The sequence below is a fragment of the Neoarthrinium moseri genome (genome assembly GCF_022829205.1).
Source record: "Neoarthrinium moseri strain CBS 164.80 chromosome Unknown scaffold16_Wmoseri_CBS_16480, whole genome shotgun sequence".
NCBI classification, from domain to species: domain Eukaryota; kingdom Fungi; phylum Ascomycota; class Sordariomycetes; order Amphisphaeriales; family Apiosporaceae; genus Neoarthrinium; species Neoarthrinium moseri.
The window spans coordinates 232,301-252,303 of NW_026055130.1; the positions used below are offsets into that span (position 1 = coordinate 232,301).

Below are 20,003 nucleotides of genomic sequence, written 5' to 3' on the forward strand. Positions count from 1 at the left end.
AATCCCCAACGTCGAGATGTCAAGATGTCAAGATTTAGAACAAAGGGCAGCACTCAGGCGGTCACCAGGTGAAGCAAAATCGAGCAACAGAGCACGCGACCATTGGATGGCACGATGGGATAACAGGCGATGATCTCGCGCGACCATTTCCGCCGGCGGCTCTTGGCTGGCCCTCTCGGCCCTGTGCTGTCTATGCTTTTTAATCGCCTTCCCTGCAAAAGCCGACCAAGATGCGAGAAACGCGGGTTCCACCCGAGGAAACCCACCAGGAAAGACGCGAAGGGGGTCCCCGTAGTGGAGCTTTACTGTCCGGCTCGCAAATTTTCGTTCCCAAGAAATCGGGCTGCTCGGTCAGAATCGCATTTTTCCCTTTTCTTCTTCTGGTATCCGGCACAGAGGCCCTTTGGCGCCCGGAGATTAAAGGGCGGAGTCTGCGCTGACAGAATTATTGAAAATCCCGCCGGCGTTCCCGCCCCCGATGGCTGTCAATCTCGGCCCAATACGACATACGCACTCCGCATAGTGAGTGAACGAGCAAGCAAAGCTTTGTCTAATACTGAGAGGATCCCTGGGGCATCTCTTGGCTTCATGCCCAACCTCGACCAACCGCTTTCTTTTGCGGGTGGCCGCCGTATTTGCCAAGAATTATGAACACGACCACAGCTAAAGCATAAGTCAACCAGATATTTTCTCAAAAGGTGATTATCCCGCCGGGACTGTAAGCCCCTTGTCGTTGATGACCGTAATCAAATATGCAATGTACGCTCTGTCAGCACCATATCATGCCTGGTGTATGCAGCCTTGTCAGTTGATCATGAAGATCCCGAGCGATCCGGTTACTTCTTGGCACTACTTATTGAATGAGTCAGCATGAGGACTTGGGCAGTTTTCACATGTTGACGGCGCGGTCGATACTGAAGCTCGAATGGAGGTTTCCGGACGCTGTTTACAGTTGCGTAGCAAGGCTGACCGACCCAAGGTAATGGATAGAGTTCCTGTGGGATCACTCATCAACCGCGCAGGGACCTAATGGTCAACCTGGCTTCCAGGTTCTTTGGTCTGAGCAACGACACACGGCTTTGGATGGACTCAAAGCTGCGGGAGGATAACCTTCACGTCGTTAGCCTCGTTTCGGACCTTGCAAGGCGGTGCCTGCTACGTCCATCAACAATTAATCTGAATTGTCTAAGTCCGTTTGTGTATCTACTGTGCAATGACGTCAAGCTTGATATGCGTGTGAAATCGAGAACTTCATGCTATAGCTTCACTTGCCGGCAGTTCAGTTGCGTTAATACATTACATTCGCTGCACTGCGAAGGCGACGGGCTGAGCTGACGTCCACTTACATAAGTCAGAAACGCCATCCTTTCCTAAAACGTGCTGGACCTTGCGGGACCGCAACCGGATACTCTTATGGACATGTACTATGTTATCAGTTGTATGTACCGCTAGAAGGTCGCCAGAAAGATACTATGGCAACTGTGGATACGTATTTGCTCGCCTAGACTGTGTTTGTCAACAAGTCCCATGTCCCTGAAGGAAGAGGCATCTGGTTGGACATCGAGAGTTATCCTAACGCATCTATCTCAGTTTTGGGTAGAACCATTGCCTAGCAAAGCATACCGTGACAGTATGAATCACACGAGGCAGGCCTGTACTGATCAGCTATTCAAACCAGAGCGAGTCCCAGCTTATGGGATAGCTGTATACTGCGGTTGCTACACGTAGTCTTAGGAACCCTCGGCCTACTTGATTTTTGCCAGTCTTTGCCCGGCTCTGTCTCCCTGCCCTTCTATAGATACCAAGCGTGGCCTTTCACGTTTCAGGCATGAAGACTGATCTCATTTCTTGATAATCTTTGCCAATGTGGCTCTCTCCGGGGCGACCTCCGCGGGGCCCCTCTTTCGAGGTACACGGGTCGTATACCAACGTTTGAGCCTGGCTGTCGAGCCCTGGAAACGTGACCGCGCGGGAAGTAATTGCCAGCACGGTTGTTGATGGCCCGCGCAAGTCACGAAGACCCGGCATAGTGTTTCTTTGGGCATTGGCGTGTACACTTTTACATAGTTCATACATCAAACACGAACCCGCTCCCCGCCTAGAATATAAACCCAGAGAGTCCACAGGATAACCTGTACCAGAGGTCTAACAAGAAGGGAAGGGGGGCATTAAAAAGCTAATGAGCAAGCCAATGGTCGTAAAACACATTCTTCATTTACGCTGTGGTAATAATGCCGGTCCTGCGCAACAAAAAGACAGCAGGGCCGCGGCCAAAAAGCTGGACGTCTGTATGTACATGATCTTCGTCCCGTGAGCTCTTGAGCTCAGGGGCGGCGCCGCAGCCAGACACCACCGTGGTGCTCATCCGATCCGATCCGATCCTATCCCCGTTGAACGACCAAATGTGACGCTGCCATGTAAGTATGGGGGTGTTGGTATGGTATATCTCGTAATTCTCAAGGATCACCTGTACCCTTGCTGGCACGTATAAGTCCACGCTGCTGGCCCCCTCACGGGCTCCTCACGCCCCGTCTCTTCTCCATCTATCTGGACACCACTGGCGGCGCGCGTGGAGCACAGCCGGCGAGGTGCACAAGTGCAGGCGTCGCATGGCCGTCCCGTTCCTCCAGGTCCATCTCCGATGTGTAAGTGCTCTCTCGTGCCACGAATCCATGCCCGCGTCTCTATCGCCGGGCCTGGCCCGACTGCCACAGCCCCTTGGACGTCTCGACGACCCGGTTCGCCATCTGGCCGGGCCGCAGGCTGGGGGGCACGCTCGTGCCGCCCATCTCCACGTCGCCGTCGTCGGCGCGGCTCCCGCCGTACCCGGAATCCTGGTTGCTGCCCATGCTGACGCCCGAGTCGGTCTTAGCCTGCTCCTTCGCCAGGGCGGGGGCCCCGGGGGTCGGCTCCTTGCTCTGCGCGCCGTCCATCATCTGGGCCTGCATCTGGCCCTCGCGCAGCTTGTTGATGGCGCGGACGGTATCGATGGCGGCGTGGAGCGTCCTCCGGGCGTTGAAGTTCTTCTTGACGGTCGGGAGCAGGTTCTGGCCCTTGCTGCCGTCGGGGCTCAGGTTGAAGCCGGCGACGAAGGCGTGGCTCAGGGCCTCGTGGGCCGTCATCCGGCGGTGCGGGTCCACGGTGAGACAACGACGGATGAAGTCCTTGGCATGGTCTGAGACCCCGCGCCAGTACTCGGTGGGCTGGAACGAGTAGTCGGCGTTCAAGATAGCTTGCATCTCCTCAAAATCGCTGTCCCGGTCGAAGGGGGTGTAGCCGCACAGAAGGAAGTAAGTGATGACGCCCATGGCCCAGATGTCGACGGGCTTCCCGTGGCCGCTCTTCTTGAAGATCTCGGGGGCCATGTAGCCCGGGGTGCCGCACGTCGTGGTCAGCACGTGGAACTGCTCCTCGTCCATGATGCGGCTCAGGCCGAAATCGGCAATCAGGAGGTCGGCGTTGTCCTCGGGTGTGCGGAAGAGCAGGTTCTCGGGCTTCAGATCGCGATGTACGATGCCGTGGTCGTGCAAGTAGGCGACGGCGGACAGGGTGGCACGGATGAGGTCTGCAGCGTCCGACTCGTAGTAGGAACCCTTCCGGCAGATGCGGTCGAAGAGCTCGCCGCCGAGGGCGAGGTCCGTGACGAGGTACAGGTTGTTCATGGTCTCGAAGTAGTCGACGAGAGTCAGGATATTCTGGTGGCCCATGGATACTTTCTTAAGCACGGCAATCTCATTGCGGACCTGGGGAGGCGCGTCGGCGTCAGTTGCAGGTCGGGCAGCGGCAGGAGAGCGGGCGGGTGCAAGATCAGGACGTTCTCGTGGGACATACCATGTGTTCACGCCCAGCCATAAGTCGCTTGTTAATGACCTTGGCGGCATAGTACCGGCCTGTGTCTATGTGGACGCACTCCTTGACCACCGAGTAGGAGCCGGCGCCGAGCGTCTTGCCGACCTTGTAGCGGCATGGCTGTATTTGCGGGTTGGGCTTGCCCAGCGGCGAGCCGTTGTTCTGGAGTTCTGGCGTGGTGTTCATGTTGAGCTGGCGAACTGGGGCCGCGGCCAGTTTGTTTTTTTGGGCGCAAGCGATGTGATGCGATGCGATGCGATGCGAGATGTGATGCGCTTACTCGTCCTGCTCTGCTGCTGCTGCTTGTCTATCGATGTTTTCTGCGAATGGCGCCACGCAGAGCCGTTGTCAGCAGGTGGATCGCGAGACGTTCGCTTTGCTGCTCTGGTCGTATGTACGTATATATGTGTATGGCCGGAGGTAGTCAATGTGTGTATGTATGTATGTATGTATGTCTGCACCACGGTACGGTGTGCTTATCGGCGGACGGCCTAGGGGAGGGGTCAAAGTGGAGGGACTCTCTCTCGCCGTGGATTCGTTCCAACGGGCGGGCCACTTTCCTGGAGGACAATAGCGGACAAGTTGTACGTGGGCGCCGCGTTACTCTTGGGGTCCGACGACGGGCAGGTGGCAGCAATGCACTGGAGCAATAGGGGTATCAACGAAGCACAATGAGCGGAACGTCATAAAACACGAGCAGAATGTGCAATGCCTGCCCGACGGTCTGAAAAGGGCCCCTTGGTCCCCCGATTGCGACTGATTCGAGGGCGATCGGCCAGGATCTGACGTAGCACGCAGCGAGGCAGACACGATGGTCAATCAATCACAGTCGCACCTTGGATGTACGGGTGTATGTACGCATGTCTGTATGTGTGTGCTGTTGTGTGGCCAGAAAGATACATTGAGAAACAATTGGTGGCCGAAGCTGGTCGTCTCTTACCTTGACACATGCGACAATTTCCGTCCGACGTCTCTGCCCAAATTAAGGGACCTGTCTTGAGCCCACCGTAAGCCACAACGAGTAAACTGTTCAGCTGTCTTTTTTTTCAGGGTACCACCTCTGCTAGATTGAATCTGACTGACACACACCACTGGACCTGGGACCCTTGGGGTCCTGGGGTCTTGGGGTCCTCAGGCTCCTCTCGTGTGCGTGTCTGCTTACTATGTACCATAGTAACTACGCGACCGCTATCCCACCACCATCCCATTGACTGACTGGCTTCGGACCCCCGTCCACCGCTGCGGGCCAATCACCGGCGGCCCAGGCCCGCCAGGTCGCGGGGGTACACTCCCAAGACAAGCGGGGTCCGTCCGTGGAATCGTGGGTGGCCGAGCCGCCATCTCTGGAGTGCAGGTGGCCAGCATCCATGGACTCCCTCAGGAAGCGGTTGGCCTTGCGACTTTCTGGTCATCCTAGGCGACTCTGTCTTTTGTTCACGCTTGCTGCGCTGACCGCTCTCTCGCCTTTTACTTCAATTCTTTTCTTCGTCTCTTTTGGGGGAGAAGAGATTCAACAGGACGGCACCACCACCCAGTCTGGACTCGGGGCGACCAGGGTTCCCCTCTATGCAATTGACTGGATGCACGCCTGAAAGAAAGCTTGTCGTGATCAAGCTTGAGAATCAGGGTCCTTCTCCTCTTTCCACCCCCCTACTCTAGCCAGCCTCCAAGCCTCATCTGATTTCAGTCGGATGATTCTAGTCGAACGATGCTTTCCGAGAGGCCTTCTTTGCGCTCTGCTGCTTCTTCGCCCGCACCCGGTTCTCATGGAATGCTTTTTCTCTGGGCGGTGAGGTATCAGTACCGATGCAACACTTCCATCTAGCAGCCCGGGCCCAACTTACAATGCTTCATACTTCTTCTGCTTCTTGGCGCTCGTCATCCCAGGAACCGTCTCCCGGAATATCCTGTGTATCTCTTCTACAAGTTTCCCATGGTTCTCCTCGCTGTTGGCCGTGCGGCTTCTGTGTGTCTGGGCCTGGAAGGTGAGCGAGTCGTTGCCGCTCGTGTAGTATCTCGACGACCGTAGCGCCGAATGCATGAGCTTGGGCATGCTTCTGGTCAGCTCATGCACCGGCCATACCGTGGTCGCTTTGCTCTCCGTCCTGTCGCCCTCATCAGTACGCGGAAGCGTTGCTAGGGCGTCGTTTGTGCATCATACTTGTTGACATGCTGTCCACCTGGTCCGCTGGACCTCGAATAGCTTGTCTGGCCTTTCGGCAGGTCGCTCTCCTGGAAAGAAGCGTGCCACCTCCTCGCTTCTGCGAGCTCATCCTGGTCAAATGCGGCATCAAAGGCCTGATTTCTGACTGTCCTGCTGCAAACCAACGGCCGTCCTACCAATGGCGCCGCTTGTATGGTAGGCAAGCTGGTGACGAGGTAGCGTATCATGATTCCAAGGTACTCGGTGCGAGATAGCCTCCCGGCCGATGCAGTGTGTATTGTCTTCCAAGTCTGTAGACAATGATGGGAGCAGGACGGAAAAGAGATAGGAGTTTGTGAGTTTCAGGAACAGGTTCAAGCGTGTTCCGGCGAGCGAGACACAAAACAGACCTCACCACGCAGATCGGTTCGGCCTTGATAGTTGCCTCTAGTCGTTGATTTTCCTAGGAGCCTCTTGACTTGCCCGTCTCGTGGACTGGACCCAAGTGCAAATAGCCCACTGGTCCGCGCGAGTTGCAGCTTTAGAACGGGATAGGAGTGCCTGGCTAGAGTTCCGCAGTCAAGTGCGTGGACAAGGGAACGAGATAAGTCTGTTCTCTTTTCCCCCGAGATCTAGCTCCGGGTCTTAACTAGGGGCGGACAATACGTGCAAGCATTCACAAACCCAGCGGCTTTTCCGTCGTCCAACGTTGACTAGACTGGCTCATTGCAGGCTGGTGATGATTGGTTCGATGTAGATGGTCGGTGTGAGAAAACCAAAAAAAAAATGATCAATGAGGAATACCGGTAACTACTGTTAAGCCAATTGGTTCCATGTTCGCACGGATGAACCTGAGGGAGGAATGGCCTCCAGCCTCCAGGGCCCCCGGAACCAGGAATGCTAAGATAGGTAAGTTGCCTGGCCCAAGCTCCAGTCCTGGGCTTCTCTGGCCCTGGGCCCTCTGGTAAGCCTGGCTTTGGCAGCGGGCGGCGGGCGACAGCGACAGCGGTAGCGGCAGCAGCAGCGCGGGGAGGTGTCAAGCCCCAGCCAAAGCCACTGCGCATCCGTGGTGCTGGGCATGGGGGCATGGGGCGCATGGTGCTATGGCATGGATCATCCCCCAATCCGTCAGTCGCCCTTGGCTAAGCGCGGGCGGATGACGAGCCTCTGGAAAACTTCTTCAGCAGCAGCCAGCAGCAAACTCATGTAAGTAACGTAACGCAACACAACGCAGCCTCGCGTGTCGCAGTGAAGCACTCCTCGGACAATTCACCTTCTCCTGCCACCAGGCTTGCTCGTCGATCGACATTGGGACAGAAACACGCTTCCCGCCAGAACGCGCAAGCATCCAACGCAATCCATCCATCTGTTTGTGCGTGTCTGCTTGACTTGCAAAGTGAAATCCGGCCACTACTGTCTGTCTACTCGTGCGGAGCCGCCTACCTGTCGCGCGCGCGTGCGGCCACTCTGCTACCCTCTCCTCCACCTTCCGCGGGGAAACATCGCCAACCCGGGACCAGCTGATAAAAGGCTCCATCCCGCCTGCCTTCCGGTCAGCCGCCTGTCACCTCACCTGAGGTCTCCTCCTCCCCGGCCTCAACTCTGTCCGACCCCGTTTCCGTCGACAGCCTGCACCCTGCGTCTCCCGAAGTCCCTCGTCACCACCAACCACCACAGGACCCTCCACCCCCCATCCACCTCATCTGCCAGGCCCATCTGCTGTATCTTGGCACCCTCCAGCCTCCACCTGCCAGCATCATCAACAACTCATTCGAGAGACCTGTGAACACGAGACACATATCTGCCAGACCAGCAAGTCAGAGCTGCAAGACGGCCGACAGCTTCCTGCGAGCCTTGCCCCAGCCGGAAGTGGAAGCCTACGTGAGCCTCGGCTGGGCCTTGCTTCGTTTCGCCCAGAGCCAGAGTCGGCACGCATCAGTCAGTGTAAGCCATTCGATTGCGACCTCAGTTGCAAAGTGCTTCCGATAGTGAAGGACGGCTGTTTGTCAACTGTCCCGTCTGCCCAAGACGCCCTGCAGCACCTCCGCCTTGCCACTTCACCTTCGATACCACCGATTGTTCGACTGGTCGTAGGCGCATATCCAGACGTTGCCATTTTCCATCCACTGACGCGAGCCTTCGTCCATATCTGCAGCTCGGCACGCCCACCCTCTCAACACCCGCTGCCTTCTCAGCTTTCCCAAGTCTGACTGCAACTCTTGCTGTGTCTGAGCTTGGGGCAGACCAGGCGCGCGTTGAATACTCGTTTCGTTCCAAGGCGTATACACACGTACCAGGCTTGATGACGGACCATCAGCCCGAGATTACGGCCACTGCCGACCTCACGCCCGAGTCGCCCAAGCCCATCAACTTGTCCTCGCCAATGGCCGTTCCCACACTCCAGGATCAAGCCGATAGTCTGTCCACCATGGGCCTGTCTCCCACCCTAGATCGTGCCGCTCCCGCCGGCACTGCCAACGAGGCCCACGTACCACCCAGTGTTCCCAGCACAGCCCAGGATCTCTCCAGCAGCTCGACCAATGACGCGTTAACTCGAGATGCTGTCGACGCCAGCCAAAGCCAGGCCGAATATACAGAGAACGCCGATGAGGGATTGGGCTTGGGACAGAGCACACAGACAGACGCAGAGCATACTAGAAATTCCGATGCTTCGAACCCCAGTTCCGGCAATGCTGAGCAAGATGCGCCCTCCAGTGACAGTAACGCTGTGACATCTGAAGCGGTAGACGCCAATGCTGCGAACCGAGATGCTTCCATTCTTCAGCCTGACCAGGCAAGCACATCTGGACAAGATCCTACTCCGAGTGCGCTTGCTCCATCACATCCACAGCCAGCACAAGATGCCACAGAATCCGATGCCACAGCCATGCCGGCCGAGACCTCACCCCAGGACCAGAGCGCTGCAGCTACATCTGCTTCAAACGATGCGTCTTCTACCGGGGAGGGCATCGATATCCAGGCGTTGGTCGACAAGATCACGGCCAGTAGTGCTGCTGCAGAGCCCACCACCGAGGCCATAAATCCAACAACACCTGGTGGCGCCAGTGCCCAATCATCGTTACCACCAAAGCCGCCCGCTTCTCAGCAGCCCAGTGCCGCGGATCTGCGTGCTGAAGAGATCCGTCGATTCCCGTCCAACGTGGCCCAGCCTCTTCAACAGGGCACCTCCATGTCTTATTCTTATCCTGCTCCCGGAACCGTAGCCGATGCCCCTGGTTACAATCCTTCTCAAGTATATGCTGATCCAGGTGCCTCCATGTCCATAACCCCTCAATATGGCGTTTCGCCTACCTCTGCTACCAACCCCCAAAGCAGTAGCCAACGGTGGGATGACTTCCTGAAGGAAGAACGGAAATACGTGTCAGAGGCCAAATGGGATAGGTTCCCGGATGGCTCGCGACTGTTCATTGGTGCGTTGCCGTGCGATGTTGATATATACTGCCAAGCTAACGTGGGCCAGGAAATCTCTCTAGTGAGCGCGTGTCGAAGCGGGAAGTATTTGACATCTTTTCTCGCTACGGTCGCCTTGCTCAAATATCCTTGAAGCAAGCTTACGGCTTTGTGCAGTATCACACTGTCGTTGAGGGCCAAGCCGCCATGGATGCTTTGCAGGGCATCGAGATCAGTGGCCGAAAAATTCGTGAGACGCCGCTCGCCCCTCCTTCGCGCACAAAACATGGCTAATTGATTCCAGATCTCGAGCTCTCCCGAGCACAGAAGAAGGATGGCGATAACGACAGGCGTGGGAACCGTGGCAGCAGAGGCGGCAATGAACGCGGCCGTGACAACGATCGCTACGACGGCCGCCGCAAGGACGGTTACCGGCCACGATCGCCGTCGCCCGCTCGCGGAGGTCACAATCGCCAGGACTCGTACGGTAGAGATCGTGGTCACTGGGAGCCGCCGTCCAACTACTCCCGCCGAGGTCGATCGCGGTCACCTGGACCCTACACAGGAGGCAATTATCGTCAACGCAGCCCGAGTCCTCACCGCCGAGGCCCTCCGACATCTGAGGCAGACTTGGACATCCCCCGTAGGTACGGAGGAGAAGTTCCCGATGTCCAACTGCTCTTACTACAGGAGGTAAACCGGGACTTTGTCACTTGGGTTCAGGGTGCCTTTTCCCAACGGGGCCTCAAAGTTGATGTCATGTTCGTAAACCCTCGACTTCCCCGAGACTTAGTCATTCAGCGGCAGGTTGTAGAGGGCGTCTTAGCTGTCTGCGAGCTAGACTTCCGCACACAAGGGCTGGCCAAGATTCCGCTGCAGACGTACGACAGATCTGCGGGTCGACACAACACACGATATGACCAGTACCAGGACCTTGACCCGCCGATTGCAGCTGAGATCGTACTTCGCATCAAGTCACAGGCTCAGCAACCATCTCCTGCCGGCTACGGCGGTGGCTCTTACCCTCCGGGCGCTTATGCGTCCGCTCCGCAACCGCAGTATGCACCCCAGCCGCACCAGGCCTACCCTGCGGCTGCTCCTGCGAACCTGAATCTCGGTGGACTGGACAATGCGACTTTGCAGAAGGTGCTCTCAGCGATTCAGGGCGCCCCACAGGGTGGTACCTCCGCTCATATGGGCGCCGTAGCTCCTGGGGTCGACGTCAATGCTGTTTTGAATGCCCTCAGTGCTAATGGCGCAGCTGCCGCCCCCAGTCACCAACAGCCGATGGCATATCCTGGGGCAGCGGCCCCGTCCATACCCGGTAACCCTGGAGCTGCTCCCGGCAATCCTGCCGATCAAGCGCATGTTCAAAATATCATGGCCCAACTGTCCAGATATAGGCAGTGATCCACCGGCTTTAGTCATCGGCTATTGTTGATGCATCCCCAGAGTTACATGATTGATTCACACATGACATACATGACAGCACTATGCCCGTGCCCGTGCCCGTCATCTTCATTAGATGAAGCCAGATGAAATTGGATCGAATTCTGGAAGTGATGGAAAGTACGAATTTGAATGGCACTGGCTCTATCGAGAGGAGCACTCGTGGGATTCATATTACAGAGAGATCCAATTTGATACATGATACAGGCACTCTTACACCATTGGAGTCATAAACAACTGCGACCAGATGCCCGAGCGCCCTACGCAACACAAATGCTTTCCGGTGCTTCGTTCATCACAAGACCCGGCAACTGCGTGGTCGGACAGATGCTGCTCGCAAAGATGAGTCCACCATAACCAGAACACTTGGCGAGATGATTCCGGCACCTGATAAGCGCGGCCTCAATGGGTTTGCCGCTCATAGATGCGATGTGTTCATTATCTTTTGCCGAAGTTGCAAAGGCTGTACGAGGGTCGTCCCAGGAGCCTGGGGTAGAAGAGATGAGCTCAGAGAGCGGTGGCACCGGTGACAACAGCATGTATAGGCGCCGAGGTCAAGATGCAAATCAGCATTGACAAACTCTTGGCGGTATCCGAGACCTTTCAATACTTAATGCCAACCACCAACTGTAGACATATACTATGTATGAACGCTATCGTGATTATTGTGACCACGCACTTGCCATCGAATGATCGTGGTAAGTTGGGCCTTGGCCCTGCAGCATGGTGCATCCTTTAAGTGGGACCGGTCTTACTTGCCATCAGGCACAGCACCGGAACGCATGGAACAAGTGCTCGCGGAGTATCCATGGCATGGGGCATATGAGACTTATGGCCTCGCCCAGACGTCAGATCGGGTGGACTTCCGTCCGTGGCCTGACCACTCAATTCCACGGACAATAGACGTTGGAATCCCCGAATACACAAACCCATCTCCGCTCCGAGTCAACTAATTGAACAACTTTGCGGTGACCCTCACCGGCACGCAAAACCCTCGGAATACCATCAATTGATACGATACATGGTTTGAGCCGTTCAGCATTATCTATCATCTCCGTCGGATCACTGCTGCAATACCCAGCGTCCTTCCGAGGCGATGCACCCGACACAAGTCCTCCGCAGCGGCGGCGACCGGCCCATGGGGAGGCACGGCATGTAAGTCCGGCGCCCGGAGACGACACTGGCTGTACAAAGAGCAGGAAGTTATACGAAACTGCCGCACTCTGGCAATGGCTGGTGCCTCCGCCGTGGACCTTTGTTCCCTTTCTCGCCTCGACTTACATCCGAACCTTAAGGCCGCCTGCTGACATGATGCTATCCTCGCGGTGATATAGATACCTCAACCACGTCAGCTGGGGCAACTTCGGTATGGCCTGACTCCCGTTTCGTCTTTTCCCAGCCCGCTGTTTTCTCCCCCTACCATGGCGCATCGCCATTGGAGGGCACTCCAACGTCTACCAGCGGACTCGGCTGACGCGCGAGCCCGGCTTTTGCTCCCCGCCCGACAGGCTCCGCCATCAAGACCCGCGGCATCATCACGTACATGCTGAGCTCGAACCGCCAGAACCCGCTCGCGGGCGCGGCGCACGCCGCCGTCTTCAACTCGTGGCGCCGCTTCGCCGCCCAGGTCCTGTACTGGGCGCCGCCGGCCGCCGGCGCGTGTTGGGCCCTCGACTGGGCTGTCAAGAGGTTAGTTGAGTGGGCTGAGTTAGATCGGCGTTTTTTTCGATTCGATAGAGGATCGAGGGGCGAGTGTGTCGTCGCTGGCGGTTGGGACGGTTTGTTATACAGATGCTGATTGTGCTGGTGTAGGAACGAGTATCTGAACTCGAAGGCGGGCCGGGCCGAGTTCGCTGGGGTGGAGTAGCCAAATGGCCGTTCTGTAGGTACCGAATGGTGTAGGCTCAAAGTGCTCGGACAAGAAGCAGGATAGAAAGTCTCTGGATGGACTGGATCGTCCGGATGCTCAGTCTGGGTCGCGAAGCTAGGGATCTCCAAAGGCCACACCAGAGTAGTGCACAACCTAAGTTTCATCTTCCTATACCCTTAAGTTGCCGTCATCGTCTTCTGTTCGTTGACACTAAGCAATGTCTTCCTCACTTTAGAAAATGGACAAGCTCTGCATCACATGCACAGCCGTCGACTGGGAAGAAAGCGGACTTTGTGACGAAGTCGCATTGACAAAGTCGGAGTTTCCTGCTAGAGTATAGTGTCAAGACGGACGCAGCCTTCGTCAACGAGGCTTCCAATATAGTATCGCTTTGAGCTCAAGATGCAACTCCCGTATAAGAAGGCTGTCGCCACATGATCGGCCGTAGAGCCTCGTTTGAATCAGGGTTATTGATTGCGAGCATGCTGTACTTTCAGACCCGTGCGAGTAAGAGCGGCTGTTGCATTTTCACCGGGCCAATGAGCGTTGTGTGGGGGGTGGGAACCCGACCTGTAAGCTTGCACGGCACTTTGCATCATGCACAACACGATCAGTGGCTATATGCTAGTGGGAATCATTGAACAACCTGATGGAGCCCGGATGTCACCTGCATGGTCACGAAAGGTGATATTTGGGCTGCCGTAGCAATGGCGTCGTATACCATTCAGACCTTGGCTGGTGCTTTGCTCAGGCCGGAGTATCCAGATAGAAAATGAGTTGGGGGGCGTGCATAATCCGGGAAATGTAGAGTGTCGTATCTATTTGGTTGCGGCTGTTTGATTGCTTATCACGGTCTACCATTGAGTGGAGCAGTCTGGGACTTCGACGAGCGTCCAATCCAGGCGTTGAAGGCTCGCTGCATCCTGCACATTCGCGCCGCCGTGTGACCAATGAAGTGTCCGCCAGCCTGCTTGAGTACTACATCGACTGCCAGATACCTCAAACGCCTGACTGAACCTGGAACGGTCGAAGGCGCCTGACTGATGTGTCATTTCCTGTGCTGGAAGTGCAGAGGTATAAAATAAAGCATGCCCCGGCAAACTACAGTTCATATATCCTCAAAAGGAACATCGTAAGATTACGATCACGGAGAGTCTGTGTAACAGATTCAATACTTGGTTATCAATCACGACTAACCACCTCCTGCGGTGAGCGGCAGTACCATGGCGACCTCGAGTGTTTTCGTATTACTGGCGTTGGTGTCTACTTTGGTACGTCGAACATTCATCAAACACCTTGTCCTAACAGCGTCTAGGGGATTGGTCGCATCATATACCAGGTCATATACAATCTGTTCTTCTCTCCTCTCAAAAGATTTCCTGGACCGTGGCTCAATGCCGCTACCAGCATACCCTGGGATATCGTGATGATGAAGGGGGATGCGGTCTCTGCGCTTCAAGAGCTGCACAGAAAGCACGGCCCGATCGTTCGTACTCGGCCGAACGAATTATCATACATTGATGGGCGTAGTGTCTGGAGGGATGCCTATGGATTCCGTCAAGGCCATCAAGAGTGGTTCAAAGGCGACGGTTTCACATATTTTAACGGGGTTCCGGGCATTATAGGCGCCGCGAGAGATGACCACCGCCGTTTCCGCCGCAGCTTGGCCCATGCCTTTTCTAACCAAGGTCTCCGGGACCAAGCTCCACGGATTCTGCAATATGTTGATCTCCTCATCGCTGGCCTTGCAAGCAAGACTGGTCCGGTGAATTTGGTCGATTGGTTTAGCTGGACAACAATGGATATCATTGGGGACCTCGCATTTGGGGAGCCATTCGGGTGCCTCAGAGATGAAGCCGACCACCGGTTCATGGAGATGACCTTCCGACTACTGCGGCCGGCTGCGCTCATGGGTATACTTCAACGGTGGGGCTTATCAGCACTTGCTTTGGTACTTTTACCACGGGATATGTTCGAGGATGTGAAGTCCAACTACCAATACGTAAAGGAGAAGCTCACCAACCGACTTTCATTCGACCAATCTCGTGGCGACTTCTTTGACGGCTTGCTCAAGCACGGGCTAGTAGTCAAGAAGAAGAACGACTTGAAGGAGGATAAGGAAGGCCAGGAGGGATTCACCTTCGAGGAACTGGAGAGCACAGCTGGGGATATGGTCTTCGCTGGATCCGAAACTACCGCAACGCTTCTCAGTGGTGTAACGTATTATTTACTACAGAACCCTGAGGTCTTGTCCAAGGTCACAAAGGAAGTCCGCGACGCTTTTGCGGACGACGAAGCAATGACGGTCGCATCCACTTCCCCACTTTGCCTTCCTTACATGGATTTAGTACTCCAAGAGACAATACGAGCCTACGATCCAGTACCTATATTCGCGCCTCGAGTTGCCCCGAAAGGTGGCGACACCCTTGGCGGGGCTTTTCTCCCCGAGGGTACACGGGTGTTCTGCCCAAAGCACGTCGCAGCCAACTCGCCATACAACTTTAGAGACCCAGAAAAGTTCGCTCCGGAACGGTGGCTCCCCGTGGGAGGAGGCAGACCGAAGGAGTTCGATGATGACAACAAGCATGGTGTCTTCCAGCCTTTCAGCTACGGGCCGCGGAACTGCATCGGCTTGAACTTGGCCAAGGCAGAAATGCACCTCATTCTGGCGAAGCTGCTCTGGCACTTCGACTTGAGCCGTCCTCAGATGACCTTGGATGAGTCTAAAGATTGGGACGGATGGGCCAAAAAGCAGAAGAGCTGGTTTCTATGGATCAAAGGGCCTCTGATGGTTGATCTGAAGCAGCGTCAAGACCTCTCCGAGTAGAAGGAGTGTTTACATGATCAAGGTTACCAATAGGACTGACCATAAATCTGTGAGGAGTACGATCAAGAAAATCAGGATCATGCTAAGCATTGCACTTTCGTAGAACCACACATATAGCACAGACAGCTGGGTCAAGGTTTATTGGACGCTATCTATGGTCTATCTCTATTTCAGTAGGACTCTATAGGATATCCTGAATGTTTGCAGTAGGAATGCAATACTATGCTTCGTATCTATAGCAAAATGGGCCACCAACGGTGCTCGTCAGCTCTCGGATGGTGATCGGATAACCACCTGCGCACCCGAGATCGACGACATCATCCAGTGTGGCATTGCTAGTAGCTGGCGAGTTCATGAACGTGCGCGTGCCGGAGATCATGTATTGGCGGTTCTTGAAGTCCAATGACTGCCACAGCCACCACGTCAGGTCAATCATTCCGTGATGCAGGAAGAAAACTGGATCTCCCGGGGAAATATAGACGTCGTCGGCTGGGTTGCCCCCGATTGTATAATGTCCGCCGCCGTGAACGCCAAGGTCGCCTGAGCCAATGGGGCCCTGCATGGTTTCTTGGAAGCTGGCAATGTCCTTCGGCGTCGTGAGAAGGTGAATTATGGACGTGCTGTTGGCATAGCGCAGGTTGGGCTCAGTCGTGACGTCCCGTGCGAGACAACGCGGGTTCCAGTCCAAGCCTCCATTCGGGGCCCCGATGGTTGAGCCGTTATTGATCGGCAGGGCGACGGGGCCGAGATTGACAACCATGTCTTTGAATGGCCCTGATTTTACGCAGCCGCCACCAGTCCCAGCGGGGATACGGACGGTTGTGTTTTCGTCAGGGTTGAGGACGAGGTCTCCCCTGCCCGCAATGTACTCCCCGTTGCCACCCATACTGTACTCTCCCCCATCGAAAATCGGCGACGAAGCGGGATCATTCGCATATAGACCCCAATTCCAGTAGCTATCTATTATCAGCTTGAGCTTTCTGAGACCTACGGGTGAAGACCTTACGGTTGACTGCCTTTGTAACCACATTCATTTCGCAGAGCTTGCTCGTAAGTGTAGATAAACCAACGGTGCCACGAGAGAAAATTTCCCTGAAAAGCTCGTTAGATGACTGTAAGATAGATGTCTATCCACCATGAACTGCATACCGTCCAGTGAATTGTAAGCGTTTTGTTAAGGTGTACAGCAACAAAGTCGTCGTATCGTGTTTTGGCTCCAGGTACCAGGTCGCTGGGCGTATTGGCAGGCAAGCTTTGTAAGCATAATACAGCGTCTGTATAAGCTTTCCGTTCTGCTTCATTGATAGAGCCCCTGAAAAATTAGGTTTGGACCACAAAATACTGTTGATGCACTTACCATGGCTTGCGCACAACAATGTTTTCGCTGTTGCAGGTCGAGCTATTGGTCGATGCAAGGAGGGCTGCTTGCTTGGAAGACGCTTCGGCTAGTAGATCATAGAATTGAGACAAGGCCGGATCAGAAACATTACGTGCAGCCGGGGCCGCAAGAACCGACTTCACGCAAAGAGCCGTCAATAGGCAGGACAGAAACATGGTCGTAATTCAGGCACAGCTCGAGGTGTGTTCGGCTGGGACTAGTGAATAGACGGATGATCTTTATCATATACTCATATCTAAGGTATATCTCTCATGGGCTGTGTCATAAAGTTTCCTGCCTTTAAGAAGCTTTGTCCATGCTGTCGCATATATAGTCCTTACCGCAAAGCTGGCAGATGTGGAGCCTCGCATTTCGCGTGTGGCATGGGCCACATGGCATATGCGGGAATTAAGCTTGTTGCTGTCAAAAGATGTAGCTCCACATCTCCAATTGTGGTAATATGGCCTATACATGCAACAGAAAACCAGTGATGTTCCTTCTCTTTTGGCCATAGCAGCATGCACCACTATCTTTATGACTTCATTTTGGTTAAGAAATCCCGCAAAAAGTTCCACTCGTAGCGAAAATTGCAAAATTCATCTCCGCACGCCGATCACGGTGGGTTTAAGCTTTCTGGGCACGCAGAACTTTCAAGGCATTTTTCTCCATTTATTCCAACTACTGCAGCTGACCGGAGCCTATCTCAGTGAGCAGGGCAAGGGACCCATCCTACCTGTTTCAGTAGAGCGGGTGTACAGGGTGTGAATTGTGGGCTCATGATATCTATCCGGCTTTATTACAAGCGCGACTTGCGGAGGTAGAGATATTCTAATAAATATCGGGCCCTGATACCAAATGGCAAGCACTAGGTTTGAACCCAAGTTTCTTAGCTGTATAAGTCAGGATTTCAGATAACTAGGGGCACATAGATACAATCCTTTTCGTGCACTGCAACAAGTAGTACGTGGTAGTTTCATCTCTACCTTTTCACTCACCACGAACAGCCTCGGTTCTCTGGATTTAACCGAGTGTGTACTTTGGTGAGAGAGCATTCAACCATGGCTGGAGCTTTTCCAGTCAACGTCGCTGTCTGTTGCACTGCCAAGGCATGATTTCGTCCAAGGTCTATTATTAGTTAACGTTGGCATACAATGTTATTCTAGAATTAGACTCTTTATTTGTGTTTGTTACGAACAAGCGACGATGTTTCATGCTATGCGCCCCCTTGCCTTCTTAAGGATGACTATACCAAGCATGAAGCTTAATTCGTGCCAAGGGGGCTTACTAAAGGATGTGTCACGTTTCGGGTTGCATCACACGTGGCTGAGGCTAAGTCCTTGGCCATAACCCGGCGCGCGGGTCGCAGCATGATCTAAAATATTTGGTGACCAATGATCTCAATCTCAGAGGAAAGTCAAAATCAGATAAGGTTGGTAGGGGGCCAACCAACGTCATGGCCATCCATGTCGGTGTGGTATAATATACGCATTATGTGCAAAGGTAATGATTGTGGAACTGGAGAATGAGAAAAACCGGGATTTCAATTAATGATTTCACTAGTTACATTGTTTCAAGGACTGAAGCTAACTTTCCTGGAGTTCGACGTCCCAGCGCACGACGTGCCAACGCGGTCAACTTGTACATTCTGGTGATCGCGTTTAAGCATCACGCAAGACAACCGAGGATGTGCCAGAGGTTTCCAGAATTCTATCATATGCGATTTCCTTTACTCGTGAATGAGGATGGAGTCGGGGAAATAAAATATCACTACTTGCCAGGAATTCTGCATATTTACGGCAAACCACTCTTGGACTATCTTCCCATCCCGCTGGTTTCAATGGCACAGTGGAGAGCAGCACGCATTGTGTATCTCGGATGACGAGGCTTTTCAGTCTCAGGCCAGAGTCTAAAGGAGCCTTCAGAGGCTTAAAACCTTCTATTCCGAATGCTGGTGCCACAGTGACTCGGGTGGCTTCTGTCTGCGCTGTCGCTGGAATCCGCGCTTCCAATCAAGCTAGAGACAACATAGCATGAGCAAGCTGCCTAACGGATCCAGAAAAGAGATCAGAAGCTGGCAGGATCTCGGTTAATTGACTGGACTGAGTATTGTAATGCACGGATCTGTAGCAGAAACTACAGTGCGCTAGTAGCTAAGCCTGAGATTCATTGAATATTCATGAGTTCTCCTGTGCAACCGTCACTGAATATCTGATGTACTTTTGGATGATGCGTGGCTGGTTCGCGATAAGGTGAGATATGGTCTCACGTACTCGTGTGATACAACTTGGAGCAAGATTCTCATTGTTTCCTTAGCAATGGAAAGAAGGCTTCCTGTCTGTGAATTTAAACTTCATTGAATATGAGAGTACAACTATGACCTTCGGACCAGCAAGACTGATACTGTGGATGGCTGACCTGAATCCCACCAAACACGGAAAACCTGATGTGCCTTTGGGCGACTGCCACCATGAGTGATACGTCCCGAACTTTAACGCCTAGAAGTTCATGGACGGATTGGACTATGTAAATGCAGATTTGCGTAGAAGCTAACATTTGACTGGAATATGCTGCGCTCTAAAAGTAGTGAAACCACGTGACCAACGTGGGTGGCACATTGCCTATGAATATGGAGGGTTGTGCGTAAGATGTGAGAACCAAGAGGTGAGTAGGGATATTCCTATAGGATCACATCTCTGACCCGCTGTTGACGATCTTTTCGGCGTGCATAGATGATTCAATTAGTGCTCAAGGGCCTGTACATAGTCGGAAAAACATTGGGGTGCATGGTTTCTATGTGCCTATACACTGACATCCATTACATATACGGGTATAGCAGAAGTCTAGCAGGGCCCTATAAAATGAAGGTGAGACCCGTTGAACACTTGGGAGAGACCTACGTTACAATATTCAAGCCCTACCCATATTGTAAGTCTGACTGCTTCGATTGACCCTGGCCCCGAGGATAAGCATCCAAGTGTAAAAGGCTAGCCGAGATCGTTGAGTGAACCCCTTTAGGAAGTACTGCCGAAGCTTGCGTGGTTGGGGGCTACGGTTTGGCCAGTCAGCGAAAGCAGGA

General features: G+C 54.1%; 6 protein-coding genes across 6 annotated transcripts; 3 read left to right on the top strand and 3 right to left on the bottom strand.

Moving 5' to 3' along the window:
- Positions 1-2,684: 2,684 nt before the first annotated feature.
- Positions 2,685-4,035, bottom strand: JN550_005288 (uncharacterized protein; the record flags this gene model as incomplete). Its single annotated transcript, XM_049316899.1, has 2 exons — positions 2,685-3,743; positions 3,832-4,035. The coding sequence occupies 2 exons, from the start codon at positions 4,033-4,035 to the stop codon at positions 2,685-2,687; spliced, it is 1,263 nt and encodes a 420-aa protein (XP_049172704.1).
- A 1,511-nt stretch (positions 4,036-5,546) lies between these two features.
- On the bottom strand, positions 5,547-6,240 carry JN550_005289 (uncharacterized protein; the record flags this gene model as incomplete). The annotated part of the gene is made up of 3 exons (XM_049316900.1): positions 5,547-5,631; positions 5,694-5,954; positions 6,011-6,240. The coding sequence occupies 3 exons, from the start codon at positions 6,238-6,240 to the stop codon at positions 5,547-5,549; spliced, it is 576 nt and encodes a 191-aa protein (XP_049172705.1).
- A 597-nt stretch (positions 6,241-6,837) lies between these two features.
- JN550_005290 (uncharacterized protein) lies at positions 6,838-10,813 on the top strand (the record flags this gene model as incomplete). Its single annotated transcript, XM_049316901.1, has 7 exons — positions 6,838-6,901; positions 7,140-7,198; positions 7,523-7,936; positions 7,987-8,082; positions 8,148-9,423; positions 9,474-9,653; positions 9,708-10,813. 7 exons carry the CDS (start codon positions 6,838-6,840, stop codon positions 10,811-10,813), a joined length of 3,195 nt encoding a protein of 1,064 aa, XP_049172706.1.
- A 1,135-nt stretch (positions 10,814-11,948) lies between these two features.
- Positions 11,949-12,719, top strand: JN550_005291 (uncharacterized protein; the record flags this gene model as incomplete). Its single annotated transcript, XM_049316902.1, has 4 exons — positions 11,949-12,007; positions 12,187-12,218; positions 12,361-12,541; positions 12,665-12,719. 4 exons carry the CDS (start codon positions 11,949-11,951, stop codon positions 12,717-12,719), a joined length of 327 nt encoding a protein of 108 aa, XP_049172707.1.
- Positions 12,720-13,945: 1,226 nt separating this feature from the next.
- Positions 13,946-15,549, top strand: JN550_005292 (uncharacterized protein; the record flags this gene model as incomplete). The annotated part of the gene is made up of 2 exons (XM_049316903.1): positions 13,946-13,993; positions 14,038-15,549. 2 exons carry the CDS (start codon positions 13,946-13,948, stop codon positions 15,547-15,549), a joined length of 1,560 nt encoding a protein of 519 aa, XP_049172708.1.
- A 220-nt stretch (positions 15,550-15,769) lies between these two features.
- JN550_005293 (uncharacterized protein) lies at positions 15,770-17,103 on the bottom strand (the record flags this gene model as incomplete). Its single annotated transcript, XM_049316904.1, has 4 exons — positions 15,770-16,505; positions 16,556-16,641; positions 16,699-16,861; positions 16,907-17,103. 4 exons carry the CDS (start codon positions 17,101-17,103, stop codon positions 15,770-15,772), a joined length of 1,182 nt encoding a protein of 393 aa, XP_049172709.1.
- Positions 17,104-20,003: the final 2,900 nt, after the last annotated feature.